Below are 22,647 nucleotides of genomic sequence, written 5' to 3'. Positions count from 1 at the left end.
CACTACATTAGTTATATCCAATTCCTGCAACTGTTCTTCATATGTTTTAATCTCCAATCCCCTAATCATCTTTGTTGCTCTTTTTTGCACTCTTTCCACACATTTTTTTAATATAATGATGACCAAAACTGGATGCAGTAAGTTGTCTAAAAACTAAGTTGTCAATGAGGTTTTCCTGATTTGCTCAACCTGACAACTTATTTCTATTCTGATTCAGGCTTGTCTAATTGCTTCATTGCCAGAGGCAGAGAATTGTTTCTGAGGACAGAAAACTTCTGTCTTCTATTAATCTCCCAGTCTTGTCAACCCAGCTACAGGGTTAATTTATGGCACAACTCTCAAACACCTTATGTTTTACTGAGTTATGTCACCTTGAGTGCTCCTTCCCCCTTGAGACAGCATAGTTTCTGGAAGCATCTCATAAAACCAATAATCCACTGACTGCTTTGCTGTAGAAAGAAGACTTTCTAGATTACTGGGACTATTTGAGAGCTGTCGGTGAAACCCTTCTGCTTTAGATAGCTGGAAAAATAGTGAATCAATGCACCAGTAGATCCTTTTTTGTAATAAAGAATACACAGGGGAAAGGAGGAAGCTAAGGGGGAAAAAGCCATTAAGAATAATTCTGTCAGGTTTTGAACCATCCCCCTTCTACTAGGCAAGGCAAAAATCATAGCTATCCTGCTATTTGAGCATTCCTCATAAGAAGAGGGGAGGTCTAAAAACACAACAAAGGAACAGAACAGCAAGAAGGTACACTGCTCAAAAAAATAAAGGGAACACTTAAACAACACAATATAACTCCAAGTAAATCAAACTTCTGTGAAATCAAACTGTCCACTTAGGAAGCAACACTGATGGACAATCAATTTCACATGCTGTTGTGCACATTCAACTTTGTACAGAACAAAGTATTCAATGAGAATATTTCCTTCATTCAGATCTAGGATGAGTTATTTGAGTGTCCCCTTTATTTTTTTGAGCAGTATATTATTTGTATCACTGTTTGTTATTCCTGGCTACGCAATGTGTGAATTTTGATTCTTGGTACACATACATTCAATTTAACTTTGTATAGATACATGTTATAACAGCCATCACGATCTCTGGGACATTTAAAATTTATTTAAAACTACTAAAATTACTTAGCTTAATACTCTGATGAAGTTAGTAGTGAGCTAATGAAAGCCAAGCAATTTTAGTAGTTTTTAATTAATTTTAAACGTTCCGGAGATCGCGATGGCTGTTGCCTCTTGATATATATATTCTGTCGAAATCACCTTGGTATTCCCAAATATGGGAGTGTTTGTGTGTGTGCATATTGATTGATTGATTGGACTTTTGTGCCGCCCCTCTCCAAGGATGGGGATTTGGTCAGGGGATTATATATATTTTTGCTGATAAGGAAAAGGAAGGGAGACTACTATAGATCTATTTTGGGCTTATTTGCCTTCAACAGTTAGCCATACCCTTTTTATTGGGATTTGAATCCGAGGCCTCTGCCTTGTAAGGTCTTAGCCATTAGGCTACAGGCTCAACTTATGTATCAGCTTGTATCAGGGAAAGGTTATGACTGGTTTTTTTGGTCGAGTCACCCTGGTAGGAACATCACAGCTCCTTTTTTGCCTCTCGTCCCCACCAGGGGCCATATTCCAAGGCAGATAAGTTTTTTATAGCCGACAACTATAATAAAGAACTATAATAAGAGACTCCCCTGGGATGGATCCGGGCCCTGGTTCTTGGATTTGACATATATATACAGTGGAACCCCGACATAAGAGCTGCTCTACTTAAGAGCAACTCGAGATAAGAGCTGGGAGGGGAGAGATATTTTTGTTCTACTTACAAGCCCAAATTCGAGATACAAGCGCCAAGGAGCTGTCTCCTGAAGCCAAACGCTAACTTCCGCGTTCGGCTTCAGGAGACAGCTGCGAAGCGGCGCGCGTGTTTTAAAAGGTTGCAGCCGGCCTGGGGGGCTCGGGGGGGGGGGGTGCTTGCAGCTTTCTTTCTTGCTCTTTTTCTTTCTCTCTTTTACCTTCCCTTCCTCTATTTCTTCTTTTCTTTCTCCTTCCCACCTTCTTCCCTCCCTCCCTCCCTTCACTCATTCCTCTCTTACTCTCCCCTTTCATAAGTTTCCTTGCTTCTTTCCTCTGTTCCTGTCCCTTCCCCCTTTCTTTCTTTCTTTCTTTCTTTCTTTCTTTCTTTCTTGCTTTCTTTCTTGCTCTTTTTCTTTCTCTCTTTTACCTTCCCTTCCTCTATTTCATCTTTTCTTTCTCCTTCCCACCTTCTTCCCTCCCTCCCTCCCTTCACTCATTCCTCTCTTACTCTCCCCTTTCATAAGTTTCCTTGCTTCCTTCCTCTGTTCCTGTCCCTTCCCTCTTTCCTTCCTTCCTTCCCACCCTCCGTCCATTCATTCACCCATTCCTCTCTTGATCGCTTAAAGCCGGTCCCTGGTGCAAAAAGGGTTGGGGACCTCTGTCCTACAGGATTGGGTGGCAGAGAAGTTGAACATATGTAAAGTTAAAAGTTTAAGAAAGTTTACAAGTTAAGTGAAAGAAACTTCATTATTCATTTATATGTACATGTACATTTCTTCATTAAAAACATGTCTTTCTGCATAATTTAGACTAACTTTGTGAGTTTTTTTAGGGCTGGAACCAATTAAAATTATTTACATTAATTCCTATGGGGAAAAGTCGTTCGAGATAAGAGCTGCTCGACTTAAGAGCCCAGGTCCGGAACGAATTAAACTCGTATCTCGAGGTACCACTGTATAGGTATATAGTGCCATAGGTTCACCATCACTGGTATAGGGTCTCCTGTTTGAGTAGGGGGTTGGACTAGAAGACCTCCAAGGTCCTTTCCAATTCTGTTATTTTGTTATTTCTGTTAATTCAGTAAGAGCCTTGAGAACAACATCTTAAATAGTAAATATGGATATGCTCTAAAAATGGAATATAGTGGTGCAATTGTCAGAAGCACTTGCCTGAGGATATCTGTGATGGGCATGATTTGTAGAGAGGAAGATCTATTTCCCGACTTTGCTCATTAGGGACAAATTGGCTACACTTGGAAGGATCTTTGCTCTCTACAGTTCATGCCTGTAACAAGCACTTTAGGACAGGAACCTTGTGACAACTTCACCAACTGCATTCCAGTATATTTTCTTCCTCCCAAAAAATGCCTGTGCTTAACTTTCCTGCTATACAATCTCCTCTTAAGCGTGTCACAAATTGAGTGAGCCAGCGTGTAAGCTCTCATCCAGCAATGTTCTTTCACAAAAGGACCTCACCTGAGGTGGTCCCATGATGTGCCACAATTTATCGCTGTACATTTTGTTATTTGAGATGATGCATTTTAGAGAGGAAAAAAATATACCTTTCTATTTCATGCACTATTTGCTCCAAATGTATTTACAGGCATTTCCTTCCCAATTTGTTACTGCTTGTGGATGGAGAGAATAGACATTTATTTCCATTACTAAGGCAACAAGACAATCATTCACTTCCATAATTTTCTACTTTGAGCGACAGGAGCCAATTGGATGTGCCTCTTGGTGTACAGAAAGGTTAGCTTGTCACATGGGAACCACCTTTCATGCAGGGTTCTCAGCATAACCCCAGGTACATTTGAGCAGCTAAGAGTTTTCTAGTTGTAACAGTTTGCACATGGGAGTTTTTAGTTTATTTATTTATTTGACTTCTATGCTGAGTCTTTGGAGAGGGGCAGCATACAATTATTATTATTATTATTATTATTATTATTATTATTATTATTATTATTAATAATTGTTGTGATTCCGTCTGAGGCTCCTCAGGGAACGGCTGAACCTCTGCCGGCTCCATGCTCAGAGGGGGAGGATGAGGAACAGGAGGAGGAGGCCCAGGCAGACGGGGAGGAGGAATATCAGGCCGAGGGAGAGGGAGAACAGCCTGAGTCCCCCGGGGTGGAGCTCTCCCCAGCAAGCAGCCTGGAGTCCTTGGATGAAAATGCACAAGCCATCATCGATCTCAGGCAGAGAAGAGCAGCACAACGAAGGGGACAATTAGCCAGGTATTTCCAGCCCTAAATAGGCAACAGCTGGGTTTGGGTGTGGTTCTCCCCAGAAAGGCTGAAAAGGCAGACCCACCCTTCCTGTATTGTGGAGTATTATCTTTGGGAGTCCTGGGACCTGGCTGTGATCTTTGGCGTTTCTGACTCTGGCTTGTGGCCCTGAAGGCTGAAACCTTGTGGGGAAAGACGTGGGTCTTATTCTCTACAGTGGTGTGTGTGCCAGCAAGAAGTCTGCTGTATTGTCTGGCCGTCATGACTCTGCTGTGAAGCCTCATAGCCTGTCTGTTGGGAAGAACAGGTTTTTCTCTGTGTTTGTTTTTCCAACTATAAAGTGCCTTTGCTTTTACCAGCATGTCTGGCTGCTTTTTTCAGTTGGTGTTGAAGTCTGGGGGCACCCAGACAGAACAATAATAATAATAATATGCTGCCCAATCCTGAAGGACTCAGTTCCGTCTGCTTTTGACAATATCATGAAAGTAACATTGTAATTCATGTTTGCCATATTTTCACATGTGTGCAAGACCACTACCAGGCGGGGGTTGCCGCTACTGTTGCTACTGATGCACTGCACATGTAGTTTTGGGTCTCTGGCATTTGTACATGTATCCCAGCAAGATTTTGCTTCTGTGCATTTACAGCAAAATCTTGCGAGGGGATGCACATGAGATTTTGTCGATTTTTTTTCCTTACATGCATGCACAGAAGCAAAAACCCCACCAAAATCTAATGCAAACGTACCCTTGCGAGATTTTGCTTCCTGCACATGCACAGAAGCAAAATCTCGCTGGAATGCATGCATGCGCACACACCAGAAACCCAAAGCTGTGCCTGCAACTGCAGTTTTAACTACTGGTGTAGCCTCCTCATCTGTACCGATAGGAACTCGATATTGATCACTACACAAAGGACTAGGTCTTTGGTTGCAGTAGTGCAGGGGTGTCAAACTCGATTTCATTGAGGGTGGCATCAGGGTTGTGTTTGACCTTGGGGTGAGCGTGACCTGGGTGGACATGGCCAGCTTGACTTCACTTCTGTCGGGGATGCCTGTGGATGCGAGTGCTCTGCTAAAGAAAACGGGCTCCTGAGCTCCATTTTTAGCTGCAATATCCTCTTGCAACCCTGTGCAGTGAAAATGGAGCTTGGGAGGATCCACATGCAGAGGCACTGTGGCCTGTCCTTCGTGGTTTCCAGGGCGGCCCTGCAAACCAGATCTAAGAGACTCCCCTGGGCTGGATCCGGGCCCCAGGCCTTGGGTTTGACACTCCTGCAGTAGTGCATTGCTGCTTTCATCAGACGGTTTGACCCCCAACTCCAGCCGAGGTCATTGCTGAGCTTTCTATGTTCTGCATCTCACCTCTAGGATGTCTTCAGATTACGCTAAGAAGGCAGGTCACCTGTTATATATGGGTGAGATCATCCAAGGGCATGGGGTGAGGTATCATCAGTACGCTGATGATACCCAGCTTTACATCTCCACCACTTGTCCAGTCAGCGAAGCAGTGAAAGTGACTCAACCTCAACCCTGATAAGACGGAGTGGCTGTGGGTTTTGCCTCCCAAGGACAATCCCATCTGTCTGTCCATTATCCTGGGGGGGGGGGGAATCACTAACCCCCTCAGAGAGGGTCCGCAACTTGGGCATCCTCCTCGATCCACAGCTCACATTAGAGAAACATCTTTCAGCTGTGGCAAGGGGGGCATTTGCCCAGGTTCGCCTGGTGCACCAGTTGCGGCCCTATTTGGACCGGGAGTCACTGCTCACAGACACTCATGCCCTCATCACCTCGAGGCTCGACTACTGTAATGCTCTCTACATAGGGCTACCTTTGAAAAGTGTTTGGAAACTTCAGATTGTGCTGAATGCAGCTGCGAGAGCTATCATGGGCTTCCCTAAATATGCCCATGTCACACCAAAACTCCGCAGTCTGCATTGGTTGCCGATCAGTTTCCGGTCACAATTCAAAGTGTTGGTTATGACCTATAAAGCCCTTCATGGCACCAGACCAGAATATCTCCGGGACCGCCTTCTGCCGCACAAATCCCAGCGGCCAGTTAGGTCCCACAGAGTTGGCCTTCTCCGGGTCCTGTCAACTAAACAATGTCATTTGGTGGGACCCAGGGGAAGAGCCTTCTCTGTGGCGGCCCCGACCCTTTGGAACCAACTCCTCCCAGATATCAGAGTTGCCCCCACCCTCCTTGCCTTTCGTAAGCTCCTTAAAACCCACCTTTGTCATCAGGCATGGGGGAATTGAGATTCTTCCCCCCCCCAGGCTTATAAAATTTATGCATGGTATGTTTGTATGTATGATTGGTTTCTAAATTGGGGTTTTAAATTAACTTAAATATTAGATTTGTTTACATTGTATTATTATTGCTGTTAGCCGCCTCGAGTCTGCGGAGAGGGGCAGCATACAAATCTGATAAATAAATAAATAAATAAAATAAATAAATAAATAAATAATTATGCCCAGGTAGCATCACAATAATTTCCTAGGTCTTTCTAATGTTGACCAAATGAGATTGTGCATACTGCATGAGACTTTTTAAACCCCCCAATTCTTCTCCTTTTTGTGTGTAAACCATTCAGATTAAAAAAAAAATAATCAAAATTGCATGTCCCAGATCTTGGCAGTATGAGAGTAGCACACTTTCCCAATTTTCTAACACGGTTATTAAATATTTTGCATGCTAGCCTGCTAAGCCCTTAGGTTTGATATCTCACATTTCTAAAATTCTTTGGCCTTTGGGAAACAGCCACACATATTTTTATACTTCCTAAAATTAAAAGCCGAAGCAATGAACTATAACTACCTTGCTAGGAGGATTCCTTTTCTGGCAACCGTAAATGGAACAGAATCTCAGGATTCTTTTTTCCCCCTTAAAATATTATCTTATCTATTAGCAGTTTGTGATTTTTTTTTAAAAAAAACAGTAAACAACTTTAATCTGCCTCTCTCTGCCAGATAAAACTTTAGTGCATGATCCAATTTTTAATGCTCTTCAGAAAACCCTTAAAGGTTGCAATCAAATGAAGCAGAAATTAAGAAATCACACCCAGTTCTTAAATTCAATCAAAACATACCTATTTTCTGTTCCCCTCCAATTAAGTGCTGGCTTATTTTGCTCCTACAGCATCCAACTCATGAATGAAAGGGGAATGTTTACTTCCTGCTCACAGATGAGCTAACCAGCTGCTTCCAGCCTTTCCTTCTTCATCAAAGTTATGTTAATCATGTAACTTCTTGACAGCCACTAGCTACCCACTTACATCCTCTGTGTTCCTATCAGCAATGAAACATATAAACACTACAGTTTTGCCTCTTTCCATTCCCTCAGAACCATTGGAAAAACTTCCTCCTCCTCCTCCCTCCTCCTCCTCCTCCTCCTCTCCTCTTCCCCCTCCTCCTCCTCCTCCTCCTCCTCCTCCTCCTCCTCCTCCTCCATGAGGTTGCCATGTTGCCTAATGGGCGCATCGCCTCAAACAGTCTGTGGCGGGCAGCAGATGGAGGAAAAAAGTGGAGGCTATGCAGCCTGCCTGACACCCTTCAAAATTAATCTCACCTCCATGAAAAACATTTACCAACATTGCAAAAAGACTCAACTATTTGCTAAATCAGCTTTTATACATGTTAAAAGGAGGCAATCAGAGGTGGAGTCCTACTTACTGTATTTTTTGGAGTATAAGATGCACCGGAGTATAAGGTGCGCCTTAGTTTGGGAGGAGGAAAACAAGGAAAAAAGGCCTCTGCCTCCCAGCAATTTTCCTCCCAGTAAACAGTACAGATGATGTACACTTTTGCTGTGTCTTTTTGTGCGCATGTGTGCATAGAAATAGCAAAGAATTGGAGAAATGTACATTATGGCAGTACATTAATGCCAGAAAGTTTTCTTAAATGTAGTCACACTAACTCCTCCCAATTATTTAAATAAATCTACTCCAAACATGACTAAGTGAGGGTTTACCTCAGCTGCCTTATCTTAATACTAAAACAAGTCACTGTTACATTTCAGATTATACTTTTACAGATCTTTAAATTGATGTGGCTTTCCGGAATTATTCTCTGTTATTTAAAAGAAGTTACAACAGCATTGGGTGTCTTCAGATCAAGCATTTATTTTAAAAAGTTCTTCATTTTGTTAAGATGTCTAGAACACTAATAAAGCAGTCTTTTTTTTAAAAAAATAAGTTTAATTTGAACATTCTATAGACATTTATAGTTATTGACTTACCTCCTTGCCGTTTCAGCAGTCCAACATTACCAGCAGTCCAATTTGCCTCTTTGCAGCTAGTTTCACTTTTAATTCTAGTACGTGACTTGCCTGTGCTGAATCAGCTGTGTGTCAGGAGGCTGCTAATTAATTGCTTGTGCTAATCAGTCTCTGTTCTGTTTGCTGCAAGGAGGTAAATTGCTGGGAGGCAGTGACCAAAGGGTGGAGGTGGCTGGGTGGGGCTACATTCAGTGTATAAGATGCACCCAAGTTTTCACCCTCTTTTGGGGATTAAAAAGGTGTGTTGTATACTCCAAAAAATATGGTACCTCACTGTTAGTTCACTTCCTCCCACACCGCATGGTTGTGCCTCATGGGCGTGAATGCATTTTGCATGTGCATGCATAGTGGCAAAAAATCCAGGGAAAAAAGCCAAAAATAAAATGGCAACCACATGCTTAGCACCGGAAACCTGACTTTTGCACATGCTCAGATGAAAATAAATAAATTTAAAGCTTCCCTGAACCTTCCGAAGTGCAAAAAACAGCACCACAGCAAACTGGAAATGTGTTTGCCCATTGGGCAATATTTTTGCCTCTGGGGCTTTAGGGAAGCTTCCCTGGAGCATCCGGAGGGCAAAACGGCCTTTCCAAGGCCAAAAATCAGCTGGCCAGCATGCACACATGTGCTGGAGTTAACACAGGCCAAAGTCTCATGTGCCGTCTGATTAGGTTCTGTGTGCCACCTTTGTGCCATCACAGCTATAGGCTATTCCAATCACTAGATATCCAATTTGATTCTGAATGAATACATTTAGGTTTAATCTCATACTGGATAAGAGTTTTAGATGGCTTACGTTGGTTGACAAGAAGGGCTACCATGCAGCAGACGGGCTGGTTAATCTACTTTAATCCACACGTTTTAGTTAGCTCTAAGAAAACCAATTTAGTTTCTACTTTCTCTTTCTATACCTTGTCAAGAGGATAAGTAGCAATTGCTCTCCCCAAAGTCCGTTGAGAATCAAATATTCCATTGGTTACTTCCCATGCTTTGAAAGATTCACTCACTCACCTATGCAGACAATATCCATGAAGCCATACATCCCATAACAGATCTGGAAGAGCAGGTCTTGGCGCTGCCACTTAGCAGACGGACTGAACGTTGACCAGATAAGCCACGAGATACTGGCGATAAGGAAAAGGGAACCCAAGATGGCTGCTGCTATCTGAACTTTTTCGATGACGGTCAGAGAAATGGTCTGCCACTGCATAAGGTCCCCAGCAACAGGAAGGCAGCAACAAACAAGCCAGAAAGAAAAAGAGAGTTAAATGGAATTAGTTCTGGATTCCTAGGCATCAATTCATGTTAATTTACTTCCAATAACATTTCCACATGGATTTGTTGTACAAGATTGTAACAGCAATTTAAACAAAATGGACTTCATTGTTATGCAGTAGTTCCCAGAAGAAAGGGCAATTCTGAATGTGTGACAGCATCTGGAAAAAGACAGTATTAATTCCTGCCCTGGTTATTCCTCCAGCATTAGTGTTCCCCGTCCTGTCATTTTTCTACACTTTTATCCTGCTGCTTTCTTAATGGTTGGTTAGGAATTAGTTGAACACAATTGTTTTAAAAAAGACTAATGAAACATGAAATGTTAATTTTTATAATAATAACCATAATTTTGTTGCATTATATTCTAATATATCTTGGTTATTCATACCTCTTTTGTGTCACCTTGATATCCCAGCATTAAGCAATGGTTAAGAACTATTTTTACTAAACAAACAAATAGTATACTGTTAATTGGAGGAAATAAAAAAGCATTTGGTACAATCCAGGGGCAGGTTCTTCTTACCTTCCCCACCAGTTTGCATCACAATGTTTTGCGCACACGAGCAAGCATGCACACGCTTGTCCTCTCATGCAATTTTGCTTTTGCACATGCTCAGTAGCTGGAATCAGCCTGAAACACAGCTGAGATGATTAGCTGTGCTTCGGGAGAAGAATAAAGATCAGTATTAACTTGGGGAGTGGTCAGAAGGGCCCTTTTTCAAGCAGCTGAACAGAAGAAACCTTCCAAACAGGAAAAAAATCACAAACAATTTAAAAAAAAGATGGTGGCACACACGGATCAGCACTGGCTGATCCAGTGATGTCACCAATGGGTCGCTACCGGTCTGAACCAGGAGGAACCCACCTCTGGGACAATCTCTGGAGATCATTTTAGTCCTGACCCTGTTGGCTTCCGCAAGGCCCTGAATACACAGCTCTGTTCCTGGGCCAGGGGTGGGGCAAAGTGAATTAATTTTGCTGAAATATCTGTAGTATATTGGTATGTCTTGGGGTTTTTTAAAAGCCTGGTCTGCCAGTAATCTATTTTTGTTGGCTTTTTGCTGCTTTATTTAATTATCGTTAGTCACCCAGAGTCATTTGTTTGAGATGGGTAGCTCTATCAATTGAATGCATGAATAAATAAAATGGAGTTTTCTTCATTAGCTCATCTATTAACTTCTGTGATATTTAATGCTGAAAAATGAGAAGAAGAAATTTACTTCCTAGGTAATGTTGGAGATATCCTACAGCTCAAACATACCATTAAAGGATTCATTAACCCCGGAAAAGAAAAGCATGTCCTTGTTTTGGAGTACTAATAAATAACATTCAAAAAATACATCAAAGTACGAGGCTGAAACAGTAGCACTTTCTTTGCCCTTGACTTTCAGCTTTTTTCCAAATTTACCATTTTCTCATGAACTGCCGCTTTTTGCTTAGGTGTCATCAATAATTTTAGTACGGAGCCTGCAGAGGTCATTATTAGTCTTTGTCCTGATTTTTTAAAAATAGAATTGTTACACCGACGGCAGTATAAAATCAAGATTCTTAATTGCCTCTTCCTCATTCTGCTGGACACAATCAGAAGATAGGGGGTAAACATCTTCCTTTCTCTCCCCACGTTTCTGCTTTAACCACCATATTTGAGCTGCAGGTGGCAGCAAAGTGATAAGAATAGCCTTCACTTTTTGCTGCCACTCAGTGGTCATCTGAATGAATGCAAGTCAGATCTTGTATGTCTACAACGTTTCCAATCTTGGGACAACTTCAGAGCAAAGTCAATGGGCCAGGGAATGTGGCAAGTTTCCTGATTTTTCTAAATCCGCGCCACTCCATGACCCTGATGGACTTGAATTACAACACAGGATCCTTCCCCCTGCCTCTCCTCCTCCCCATGGCATTCCTACACTCCTTACCTGGGACTCCCATCTTTTTCTGCTTAACAACTTCCACGTCTAGATTTGTTCTATGTTCATTGCATATATGATGCTGCTTTGTTTATTTTTCATCCCAAAAGTAAATCAGGTTTTTGTGATTGCTTTATAATCAGTTGACCTTAGATTTCTCTTTAAATTTTAAAATTTCTCCCTAATCCATAATCTTCAAGACATAGTGAAATCTGGTTTTAGTATTTTTCTAATGTGCTGCTTTGATTTTCTAGAGTTCTGTTGTTTCCTACTAGTTCCTTGCATTCAAATCCATATTTTATGGAACACTGAATAATTTATTTCACTGTAAAAAAAATCCAAGATATCTAACAGTTAGAAATTCTATTAAACAGCATTTAGAAAAACCATGATCTAAATTATATGAAACAATCATGATCTGTGCATTTCACTCTTTTGAAAATAACTGTTCTGTGTCTGGTCTTCGCTTATTCTAATAAATGAACATAGAATCATAGGGCTGGAAAGGGCTTCAGAGGTCTTGTAGTCCCAGAGTTTATAGGATTTCTGGATCTCTCTCCCTGGAGGGAAGAGAGAGGGAGGTCTAGTCTCTGTTGGAGGACCTGTTGGAATAAGGTGCGGAGCCAAGAGACACAAAGTTCTGCATCAAACCAGAGACACTGTGACTATTTCCATCTCCTTGGAATTGATTTTAAAAACAAATAAAACAGCTTACAGAACAAAACAATAAAAATGAAGGTGAATCTTCTATCTGCAGACAAAGGGATCCGTTAATCTCTCTCTCTCTCTCTCTCTCTCTCACTCTCTCTCTCTCTCTCTCTCTCTCTAAGATTCCTCTATTAAACATCAAGATTAACTATTCATACTTGGCCAATAAAAAATTATGTTCTGATCTGTTCCATTCCATTCCGTCCTGTCCCATTCCATCCCATTCCATTCCATCCCGTCCCACCCCACCCCACCCCACCCCATGATGGAGGTTCACACTCCTGAATGGTCCTCCGGTCACCGTAGCTTACAACCCCCCCCCCCTGTGCATGCGCAAAGGCTTCTGCGCATGCGCAGAGGGTCATATCCAGGTTTTTTGTGGGACTTCCATCGTGATGCCAGCCAGTAGGTAAATCACCCCTGATCCCATCCCATTCTGTAGGTTTCTTCATTCTAAATTGTCTCACAAGCTTTGCTTAGTCTTCCTCTTGCTCCAATGAATATTGAAAGTACAGAATCATTATTTGGCTCTTTGGCACATGTTTGGATCCAGGAATAACCTTTTGTTCTTTCATGAGCCTTCCAGTCTGTCGTGCAGATGCACAGATAGCTTGCTTATTAAGATTATGTTTTGATTAGTTCCACCAGAGAGAAATGCAAGAACATTACCTGTCCCACAGAAGTAAGGGGTTTTTTAAATAGCTATCTGGGCTAGAAAATGCTCATTTAGTCTGAGCATTTCAAGTTAAATGGCCACCTCACTGAAGCAAGGAGGAATTTTCCCGATATGCTTTGTCTCGTGTGCTACATGGCTATACAAGGCTACTGGGAAATGAAGATTTCTTGACACATTATGAAGTTTCCTTAGAAATCACTGTGGAACCCATACAACCGGTTTTATTGAGAGTAGGGAGGAGGGGGGTAATTGTTTTTTAAGTGGAAGCATTGTGCATTGCGGTAACCCAAACTAATTTTTATCTCAAGCTGGGTATGTTTACAGCTTGCTATAATATCACAGGCAAAACCAATTTCCAAGACTGAATTGGTACATTTCAAAATACAACCAAGTATTCTTTTGATCCTAACCAGTGGAGCCTAGAAGAGGGCATTGAGATCATATTAAACTCTACCGTTATTTTTGCTGATTTAGAATACTGGCAGGATGACAAAAAATGTTATGGCATCTTATATGCTTTGAATAATGGCATATACAGATTGAAACAATGCAGTGCCTATTTCCTTCCCATCATCTAAATTTTAATGCATAAAATCTTTGCATAATTTGGTAAGTTGCTTCTCAAAAGTCATCATTGCACTGTCCAGCAAAGAACAAGGCTGAAAAACAAAACATCCAAACACTACTACTCTAAAACTGTGAAAAACGTTGCACGTAACTCCTGTCAACCACCAATCAGAAACATGCAAGCTATATTTCACAGATGTGGCAATGTCAGCTACAAATGGAATTTTATTCTATTTAATACAGTGGTACCTCTACCTAAGAACGCCTCTACTTAAGAACTTTTCTAGATAAGAACCGGGTGTTCAAGATTATTTTGCCTCTTCTCAAGAACCACTTTCCACTTACAAACCCAAGCCTCTGAAACTGTAACCGGAAAAGGCAAGGAGAAGCCTCCGTGGGTCCTCTCTAGGAATCTCCTGGGAAAAAACAGGGGCGGAAAAGATGGGGACAAGCCTCTGTGGGGCCTCTCTAGGAATCTCTTGGGAAAAAACAGGGGCGGAAAAGATGGGGACAAGCCTCCGTGGGGCCTCTTTAGGAATCTCCTGGGGGGAAACAGGACTTCCACCCTCCCTGTGGTTTCCCCAATCATACACATTATTTGCTTTTACATTGATTCCTATGGGAAAAATTGCTTCTTCTTACAAACTTTTCTACTTAAGAACCTAGTCACGGAATGAATTAAGTTCGTAAGTAGAGGTGCCACTATATGTCAAAACAGTTACAAGGACTTTCTAGGTTTTTTTAAAAGAGCCTTTCAAGATGATGTCATCAGTAGTCGTCCAATTCTTTCAAATTTCACCCATTCATATTTTGTCCCCTACAGGGGCATCTCTTACTTGCCGCTACCGGTGCGCTGCGTGTGCAGGTTGAGTCATCTTATGTGTGTGTGTGTGTGTGTGTTACACACGTGTGTGCTCTTAGCATGATTCCGTGCATGCACAGGAAGCAAAATTGCACCAAAATCTCATGCGGGGATGCGCATGTGTGATAGATTTGGGTGTCTTTTTGCTTCCGCGCATGCGTGGAAAAAAGAAACCCCACCACAAATTGAAGTTGCACACAAATTGCGCAATCCGGTAGCAACCCATCCCCGGTCCCCTGAGAAAAAATTGATGATACTTGTATAGTCAGGGAGCTGGGGTGGCGCAGCAGGTAGAGTGCTGTACTGAAGGCCACTGAAGCTGACTGTAGATCTGTAGGTCAGCGGTTCAAATCTCATCACCGGCTCAAGGTTGACTCAGCCTTCCATCCTTCCAAGGTGGGTAAAATGAGGATCCAGATTGTGGGGGCAATATTCCTGGCTCTGTTAAAAAGTGCTATTGCTAACATGTTGTAAGCCGCCCTGAGTCTAAGAAGAAGGGTGGCATAAAAAAAATATCAATCAATCAATCAATCAATCAATCAATCAATCAATCAATCAATCAATCAATCAAACAATCAAACAAACAAACAATCTACTCAATTTATTAACAAGTGTATTTATAGGAATGCTTGTTTATATTCTCTCCTTCTGGTACTAACACACTGCTCAGGATAGCTAATAACAAGCATCAGTAAAATATGGGGAACCAGAAGAATAGAATACAATTTTATTGGCCAAGTGTGATTGGACACACAAGGAATTTGGTGCATATGCTCTCAGAGTACATAAAAGAAAAAGATACATTTGTCAAGAAAAGGAGTAAAAAACAAGCAGCTAAAAGAAGGCATGAAGTGAACAATTTATTTCTTACAAAATAAAAAAAAAATATTATAGAAGATAAAGAACAATGTCTCTTTGGGAGGACTCCAGCATTAACCAAGACAGAGAACTTCCAAAGTACTGAGTAAGCCTTCATGGTATACTAGCTTCAGTGCATCTTCTTCACTGTCCCCTCTGATCTTCCAAAGCCATTTTCCTTCTTTAACTACTGATATTCTTTGCAATATTCCATGCCCACTTATTTGCCTTTATAAGTCGTCCTATCAACATGCCTGCATTGGTGAAGAGCATGATTCATTCTCATTATTTTTCTGATCTTCTTATCAGGGTTTTTAGTTCTGCTTGAGTCCAGTCCATTAATCCAGAGGTGTATCTAATGACTGAAACTGCCCAAGTGTTAATTGCCTTGATGGTATTTCCTTCCCTGACTTTGGACTTCTTCATTCTCTTGATCTATTCACTTCCAATTTTCTTCTTGACATTAGTGTCCTTGATAGTCACAGCTTGAGGGATACCCAGCAGCAGTAGGTTGTTCCCATTTCGGACCGGTTCTTGGAACTATTATCACTGGTGGCGGGAGGCTCCGCTCACTTGCCTAGGATGCTTCTGCACATCTGCATGCGCAGAACCACTGCACAACCCTATGTGCACGCAAACCAGTACCAAAATTATTTACAACCCACCACTGATGCCCAGGTATTTGTATTGATTGTCTTCAACTACTAGACCATCTTATTTCCAGAGAGAATCTGCATTCCTCCAGTTTTCACTGGTTTTTTTCTTGTTGAGGGTGGGTGTGCCACATTTGTCCATTATAATATCTTGGCTATTTATTTGTTTATTTATTTAATTTGACTTCTATGCCGCCCAATCCTGAAGGACTTAGGGCGGCTCACAACAATATAAAATTACAATAACAATAACAATAAAAATAAGTCAAAGAAAAAAATGAGCAATTTCTAAAATCCTAATTAAAACTTTAAAAATAGTTCAACAACACATGTTCTAGTCATTCATACCAATTCATACCAATTCATATACATGGACAAGCTAGTGGTTGATTTAGGGTCCCAAGGCCTGTTGACATAGCTAGGTCTTTGTGGCCTTATGAAAAGCCAGCAGGGTGGGGGCTGTACGGACCTCAGGGGGGAGTTGATTCCATAATGTCGGGGCCGCAACAGAGAAGGCCCTCCCCCATGGTCCTGCCAACCTGCATTGTTTAGCTTATGGGACCTGGAGGAGGCCAACTCTGTGTGCTCTAATGGGTCTCTGGGAGGTATGTGGCAGGAGACGGTCCCGTAAATAATCTGGTCCTGAGCCATATAGGGCTTTATAGGTGATAACCAACACCTTGAATTGTGCCCGGAGACTAATAGGGAGGCAGTGCAGCTCGCAAAGTATAGGTGTTATATATGACAGTGCTGAGAAACTATTCTATTTCATAGGGTGTTTTTTCCCCACATAGCTTTAGATTGTCCATATAAAGGAGGTGCGATAGCCTGGCAGTCCAATTTGGTTACCACGGCCTACTTGTTCAACACTGGTGACAGAGGAATCAGTACAATAACAATCAATGTTAGTGATAGTGAGTCTATTATTATTAATCACACTGATGAAATTTCAGAAGTATGATCTCAAGATGCGGCCCTCCTGGTAATAAATTTATGTTATTATTCCCATCACTAGACTTCTCATACAGTTTGGGAAAATTAAATAACTAAGACTTCTGAGGATATCCTAAGATAGTCAAGTGATGATGTTTGTTCTAGATTTAACTCTGAGTAGAATGAGAGAAGCTTTAAATCAGCCCAAGACATTTTTCTAAATCACTAAATCAAGCCCAACTGAACCATAGAGCCAGCACACACATCCAATGAAAAACCTCTTCACCTATTTTCAACCTCAACTGTTTAACTTTCTGTGAAATGGGCTGAACTTGGAGCCGAAGATCCAACAACCTTGTCTTTTAGCTTCAATGCTTACATTTATCTTTCTGCTTCTGTTTTGTCACCAAGAGTGCCCAATCTTTCATGACAGTGCCAATTACACTGTTTTCAAACTTATAGAAGTACTAAACTAAGTCCCCAAAAGATCAAAATCGAAGGGGTCAAACACAACTCTTTTATATATATTATTTTGTTAAATAATAATAATAATAATAATAATAATAATAATAATAATAATAATAATAATAATTAGACTCGGGGCGGCTAACAACAGCAGTAAAACAGTACAACAAAATCCAATACTAAAAAATAGTTAAAAAACCATTATATAAAAAACAGTCATACATACAAACATACCATACATAAAATTGTAAAGGCCTAGGGGGAAAGTGTATCTTAGTTCCCCCATGCCTGGCGGCAGAGGTGGGTTTTAAGCAGCTTACGAAAGGCAAGGAAGGTGGGGGCAAGTCTAATCTCTGGGGGGAGTTGGTTCCAGAGGGTCGGGGCCGCCACAGAGAAGGTTCTTCCTCTGGGTCCCGCCAAGCGACATTGTTTGGTTGACGGGACCCAGAGAAGACCCACTCTGTGGGACCTAACTGGTCGCTGGGATTCGTGCAGCAGAAGGCGGTCCCTGAGGTAGTCTGGTCCGGTGCCATAGGTCATAACCAACACTTTGAATTGTGACCGGAAATTGATCGGCAACCAATTCAGACTGCGGAGTGTTGGAGTAACATGGGCATATCTGGGAAAGCCCATAATTGCTCTTGCAGCTGCATTCTGCACGATCTGAAGTTTCCGAACACTTTTCAAAGGTAGCCCCATGTAGAGAGCGTTACAGTAGTCGAGCCTCGAGGTGATGAGAGCATGAGTGGCTGTGAGCAGTGTTCCCTCTAATTCGGTGAAATCACATTCACCATCATCAGGCTGAAGTTTCAAGCTTCGTGCTGTTGTAAAATGGAATGTTTGCAACTGTCATTTCTTCCTAGTATATAGTGTGGGGGTGGAGATTTGGTTTGAATGTAGCAAATAGATTGGGTGATTATGTTTTAGTGATCTGATTGGTTGGTGGAATCATAATTATTAGAAGGATTGACATGGTGATTTTTATGAAGTGTTTTTTTGTTTAAGGCTGATTTCCAAATCTCTGGTAGGCGGGACGTGTCATCTCTTTTATTTATGCAAAGGGGGCTCCTCTCAATCTCTATGGCTTCCAAGGCAATTCTTCTACATAAATTCTCTGTTTTGTGAAGTAATTTAGTTTTTTCAAAGTCAATTTCGTGCCCTGTTATTTATTTATTTATTAATAGAGTTGAAAGGGACCGTTAGGTCATCGAGTCCAACCCCCTGCCTGAGCATGAAACCCTACAGCACCCCAGCCAAATGGAAGTCCAATCTCCTCTTGAAGGTGTCCAGAGTTGGGGAGTTCACCACCTCCCCTGGCAGGCAGTTCCATTGGTTGATCGCTCTGACCGTCAGGAAGTTCTTCCTTATTTCCAGGTTGAATCTCTCCTTGATCAGCTTCCAACCATTGTTCCTCATCCGGCCCTCTGGTGCCCTGGGGAATAAAGAGACCCCCTCCTCACCGTGGCAACCCCTCAAGTATCTGTAAACTGCTATCATGTCCCCTCTAGACCTTCTTTTTTCTAGGCTGTCCATGCCCAGTTCTCTCAATCTCTCTTCGTAAGTCTTGGTTTTGAGTCCCCTAATCATTTTGGTTGCTCTTTTTTGCACCTTCTCCAGAATTTCGATGTCTTTTTTGTAGTGAGGTGACCAGAATTGGATGCAGTACTCCAGGTGGGGTCTGACCAGGGCATAGTAGAGTGGTATTAGTACTTCCCTGGTCTTGGAGCGTATTCCTCTGTTGATGCAGTTTAGGATTGAGTTGGCTTTTTTGGCTGCTGCTGCACATTGCTGACTCATGTTTAGTTGATTGTCCACCAAGACTCCAAGATCTCTTTCGCAGTCACTACTGCTGAGTGGGGTATCTCCCAGGCTGTATGTATGTCTAGGGTTCTTTTTGCCGAGGTGGAGGACTCTGCATTTGTCGGTGTTGAACCTCATTTTGTTGGTATGGGCCCACTGTGATAGTCTGTCTAGGTCTTCTTGTACTCTGAGCCTGTACTCAAGGGTGTTGGCTACCCCCGCCAGCTTGGTGTCATCTGCAAATTTTATTAGTTCCCCTTTTATTCCCTCGTCCAGGTCGTTGATGAAGATGTTAAAGAGTACAGGACCCAGGACGGAGCCCTGTGGTACTCCACTGTCTACTTTTTTCCATGTGGATTTGGTGCCGTTGAGGACAACTCGTTGGGTGCGGTTGGTCAGCCAACTGTTTATCCATCTACATGTGTAGTAATCTACTCCATTTTTTTCTAGTTTGTGGATTAGGAGATTGTGGTCGACTTTATCGAAAGCCTTACTGAAGTCCAAGTATATGAGGTCCACTGAGTTGCGTTGGTCAACTGACTTGGTTATGGTGTTGAAAAATGATATGAGATTGGTTTGGCATGATTTGTTTCTGATGAATCCGTGCTGGCTATTGGATATGATCTTGTTTGTTTCTAGGAAGTGGGTAAGTTGTTTTTTGATTATTTTCTCCAGTATTTTTCCAGGTATAGAGGTCAGACTAATTGGTCTGTAGTTACCTGGGTCGGTCTTTTTGCCTTTTTTGTGGATGGGGACTACGTCAGCTCGCTTCCAGTCTTCCGGTAGGTCTCCAGTGATCCAGGATATTTGGTAGATGAGGAGGAGTGGTTCCGCTATGGTGTCTGCCAATTCTTTTAGGACTTTGGGGTGAAGTCCGTCTGGCCCTGGTGATTTGTATTCATTGAGTTCCCTCAGGTAGTCCCTCACTGTGCTTTTGTCTATGTTGAGTTCGGTTCTGGGGCAGTTTGTTGCAGTTAAATTGCAGATTGGTTGGAGGGAGGTTCCCTTTTGTGTGAAGACTGTTGCAAAGTAGGCATTGAGTAGCTGTGCTTGGTTATTGCTGTCTGTGATTTCTCTACCCTCTTCGTTTTTTAGTGTGATGATTGTTTCTTTGATTTTCTTCTTATTGTTGATGTGTTGGAAGAATCTTTTTTTGTTGTCTTTGACTTCTGCTGCAAGGTGTTGTTCATATTGTGCCTTTGCTGTTTTTATTTTTTGTTTGCAGGAACTGGCTGTTTGCTGATATTCCGCTTTGGTTATGAGTCCTTCTTTCCATTGTTTGTACTTAGCTTTTTTTCCTTTTATGTCATCTGCAAGGGCTTTGTTTAGCCATGCAGGTTTAGTTTTGGTTTTCCTGTTTTTCCTTTTCATGGGGATTGCGTTGTTTTGGGCATCTATGATGCTGTTTTTTAGGATCACCCAGGCTTCCTGAGTGGTTTTTCCTTCTAAGAGTTCGTTCCAGGGGCATTGTTCAAGGTTCGCTCTGAGCTTGTTAAAGTCTGCTTTTCTGAAGTCTGGGACTGTAGTGGTGTTGGGTATAGTAGCTAGTGATTGCACTATGTTGAATTTGAGGATGACGTGGTCGCTCTCTCCCAGTTTCCCTTCTTCTTCTGTTCCCTCTATTGTTTCTTCCCTGTTTGTTAGTATTAGGTCTAATATAGCATTCCCTCTGGTTCCTGTTTCAACTTTTTGGGTTAGAAAGTTGTCAGCTAGACTGGAAAGAAATTTGGCAGACTTTCCGCTTGGTGCAGAGTTAGTTTTCCAGTTGATGTCTGGGTAGTTGAAGTCCCCCATTATTGTCATGCTGTATTTGTTACATATGTCTGTTAGTTGGCATGTGAAGAGGTCGTCCATTGTGTCTGTTTGATTGGGTGGTCTGTAGTATACTCCAATTGTGGTGTTGCTCTTTTTTTCTTTTATGTTGACCCATATGATTTCTAGGGGGTTATCATCTTTGGTTGGATGTAGTTCTGTGGCAGTGTAGTGGTCTTTGATGTATAGTGCAACACCTCCTCCTTTCTTATTTGACCTGTTCTTCTTGAAGAGGTTGTAACCCATTATCTGTGTGTTCCAGGCGTGTGTTTCGTCCCACCAGGTTTCTGTGATTCCAATTAGATCATATTGGCCCTTGTGTATTAATAATTCCAGTTCGTCTTGTTTGTTTCCCAAGCTTTGTGCGTTCGTGTACAGGCATTTTAGATGTTTGTGTTTGTTTGCAGGTAGAAATTTTTTAATCTCAGGTTTGTTTGTAGGCTTGTCCCGTTCCCCTTCCTTGTTTTGTTCAGTGAGTTTGTTCAATTCAGTTTTTAAGTGCTCATGGTCAGCTAGGCGTTTGGTTATGGTGATGAGAGTTTTGGCCACTGAGGTGATTTGTGTGGGGTGGTGGTGTGAGTGTGCATTTAGGTAACGGTTGGTATGGGTTTTCTTTTGGTAGATAGTGTGTTCTAGGCTGCCATTGGGTTTTTTATAGACCAGTACATCTAGAAAGGGAAGTTGATCATTGATTTCTGTTTCCATAGTAAACTGTATTTTGGGGTGTAGGCTATTGAGATGTGTGAGGAAATTGTCTAGTTTTTCCTTACCATGTGGCCAAATTACAAAGGTATCATCAACATATCTCAGCCAAAGTTTAGGTTTGTATTTGGATTGCTCTAATGCATTATTTTCGAAATATTCCATGTAGAGGTTGGCGATGACAGGTGAGAGGGGTGATCCCATGGGGGCTCCCTCTATCTGTTTATATCTTTTTTTGTTATAGAGGAAGTATGTATTAGTCAGGCAGTGGTTGGCAAGGTCTAGGATATATTTGGGGGGCTTGTGTTTGTCCTGGATAGCTGTCAAGGCTTCTTTAATAGGTATTTGTGTGAAAAGGGACACGACATCAAAACTCACAAGTAGGTCATCGGGTTGTAGGTTTTGTTTTTTAATTATTTGTATAAAGTGGAATGAATTTTGAACATATGAGGTAATAGTTTCTGTATATGGTTGAAGGTATTTGGCTAAAAATTTGGCAAGGTTTTGTAGAGGGGAGCCTATAGAACTGACTATTGGCCTGAGAGGTATTCCTTCCTTGTGTATTTTTGGAAGGCCATAGAGTTTTGGACATATAGAAGATTTTTCTCTGGGGATGATTTTTTGCTGGATTTCTTCACTGATGGGAGAGGCCTTTATTTTGTATTTGGTGGTTTTTTCTAGGTAGGTGGTAGGATCTGTGCTTAGGAGTTTGTAGGCCGGGTTTTGTAGTAGGGTTGTCATTTTTTCTTTGTAGTCTGATGTATTCATCACTATTGTGGAGTTTCCTTTATCGGCTGGACGGATGATTATATCATTGTATTTCTTCAAATTGATAATATATATAAATATATAATGTTTTTAGCTGAAATATATATATATATATTTCCCTTCTATTTTATTGAAATTAATAATAAAACAAAACCAAAATCTATTACTATTAAAACTAAAACAACCAGCAAAAACAAAAACAAAACTATTAATAAATCTATGCTTTAAAATCCACTTAAATAGTTGAGCTAGTTTCAAACTAGATTTTGATTTTCTTTCTCTCTTTCTTGCTCCCATTCTTTTCTATCTGTTTCTGTCTCTTTTCCTCTCTTCCTCCCTC

At 41.6% G+C, this 22,647-nt stretch overlaps 1 protein-coding gene across 1 annotated transcript in view; it reads right to left on the bottom strand.

The window, feature by feature from the left end:
• The window catches only part of MARCHF4 (membrane associated ring-CH-type finger 4), a 189,349-nt gene that overhangs the window by 22,446 nt on the left and 144,256 nt on the right, over positions 1-22,647 (bottom strand). The window contains exon 3 of the mRNA XM_070736818.1: positions 9,333-9,525. Coding sequence (XP_070592919.1) covers positions 9,333-9,525 — 193 coding nt within the window. The remainder of the gene's footprint in view (positions 1-9,332; positions 9,526-22,647) is intronic.

Source organism: Erythrolamprus reginae, chromosome 1 (assembly GCF_031021105.1).
Source record: "Erythrolamprus reginae isolate rEryReg1 chromosome 1, rEryReg1.hap1, whole genome shotgun sequence".
NCBI lineage: Eukaryota > Metazoa > Chordata > Lepidosauria > Squamata > Dipsadidae > Erythrolamprus > Erythrolamprus reginae.
This window is presented reverse-complemented; position numbering and strand designations above follow the sequence as displayed.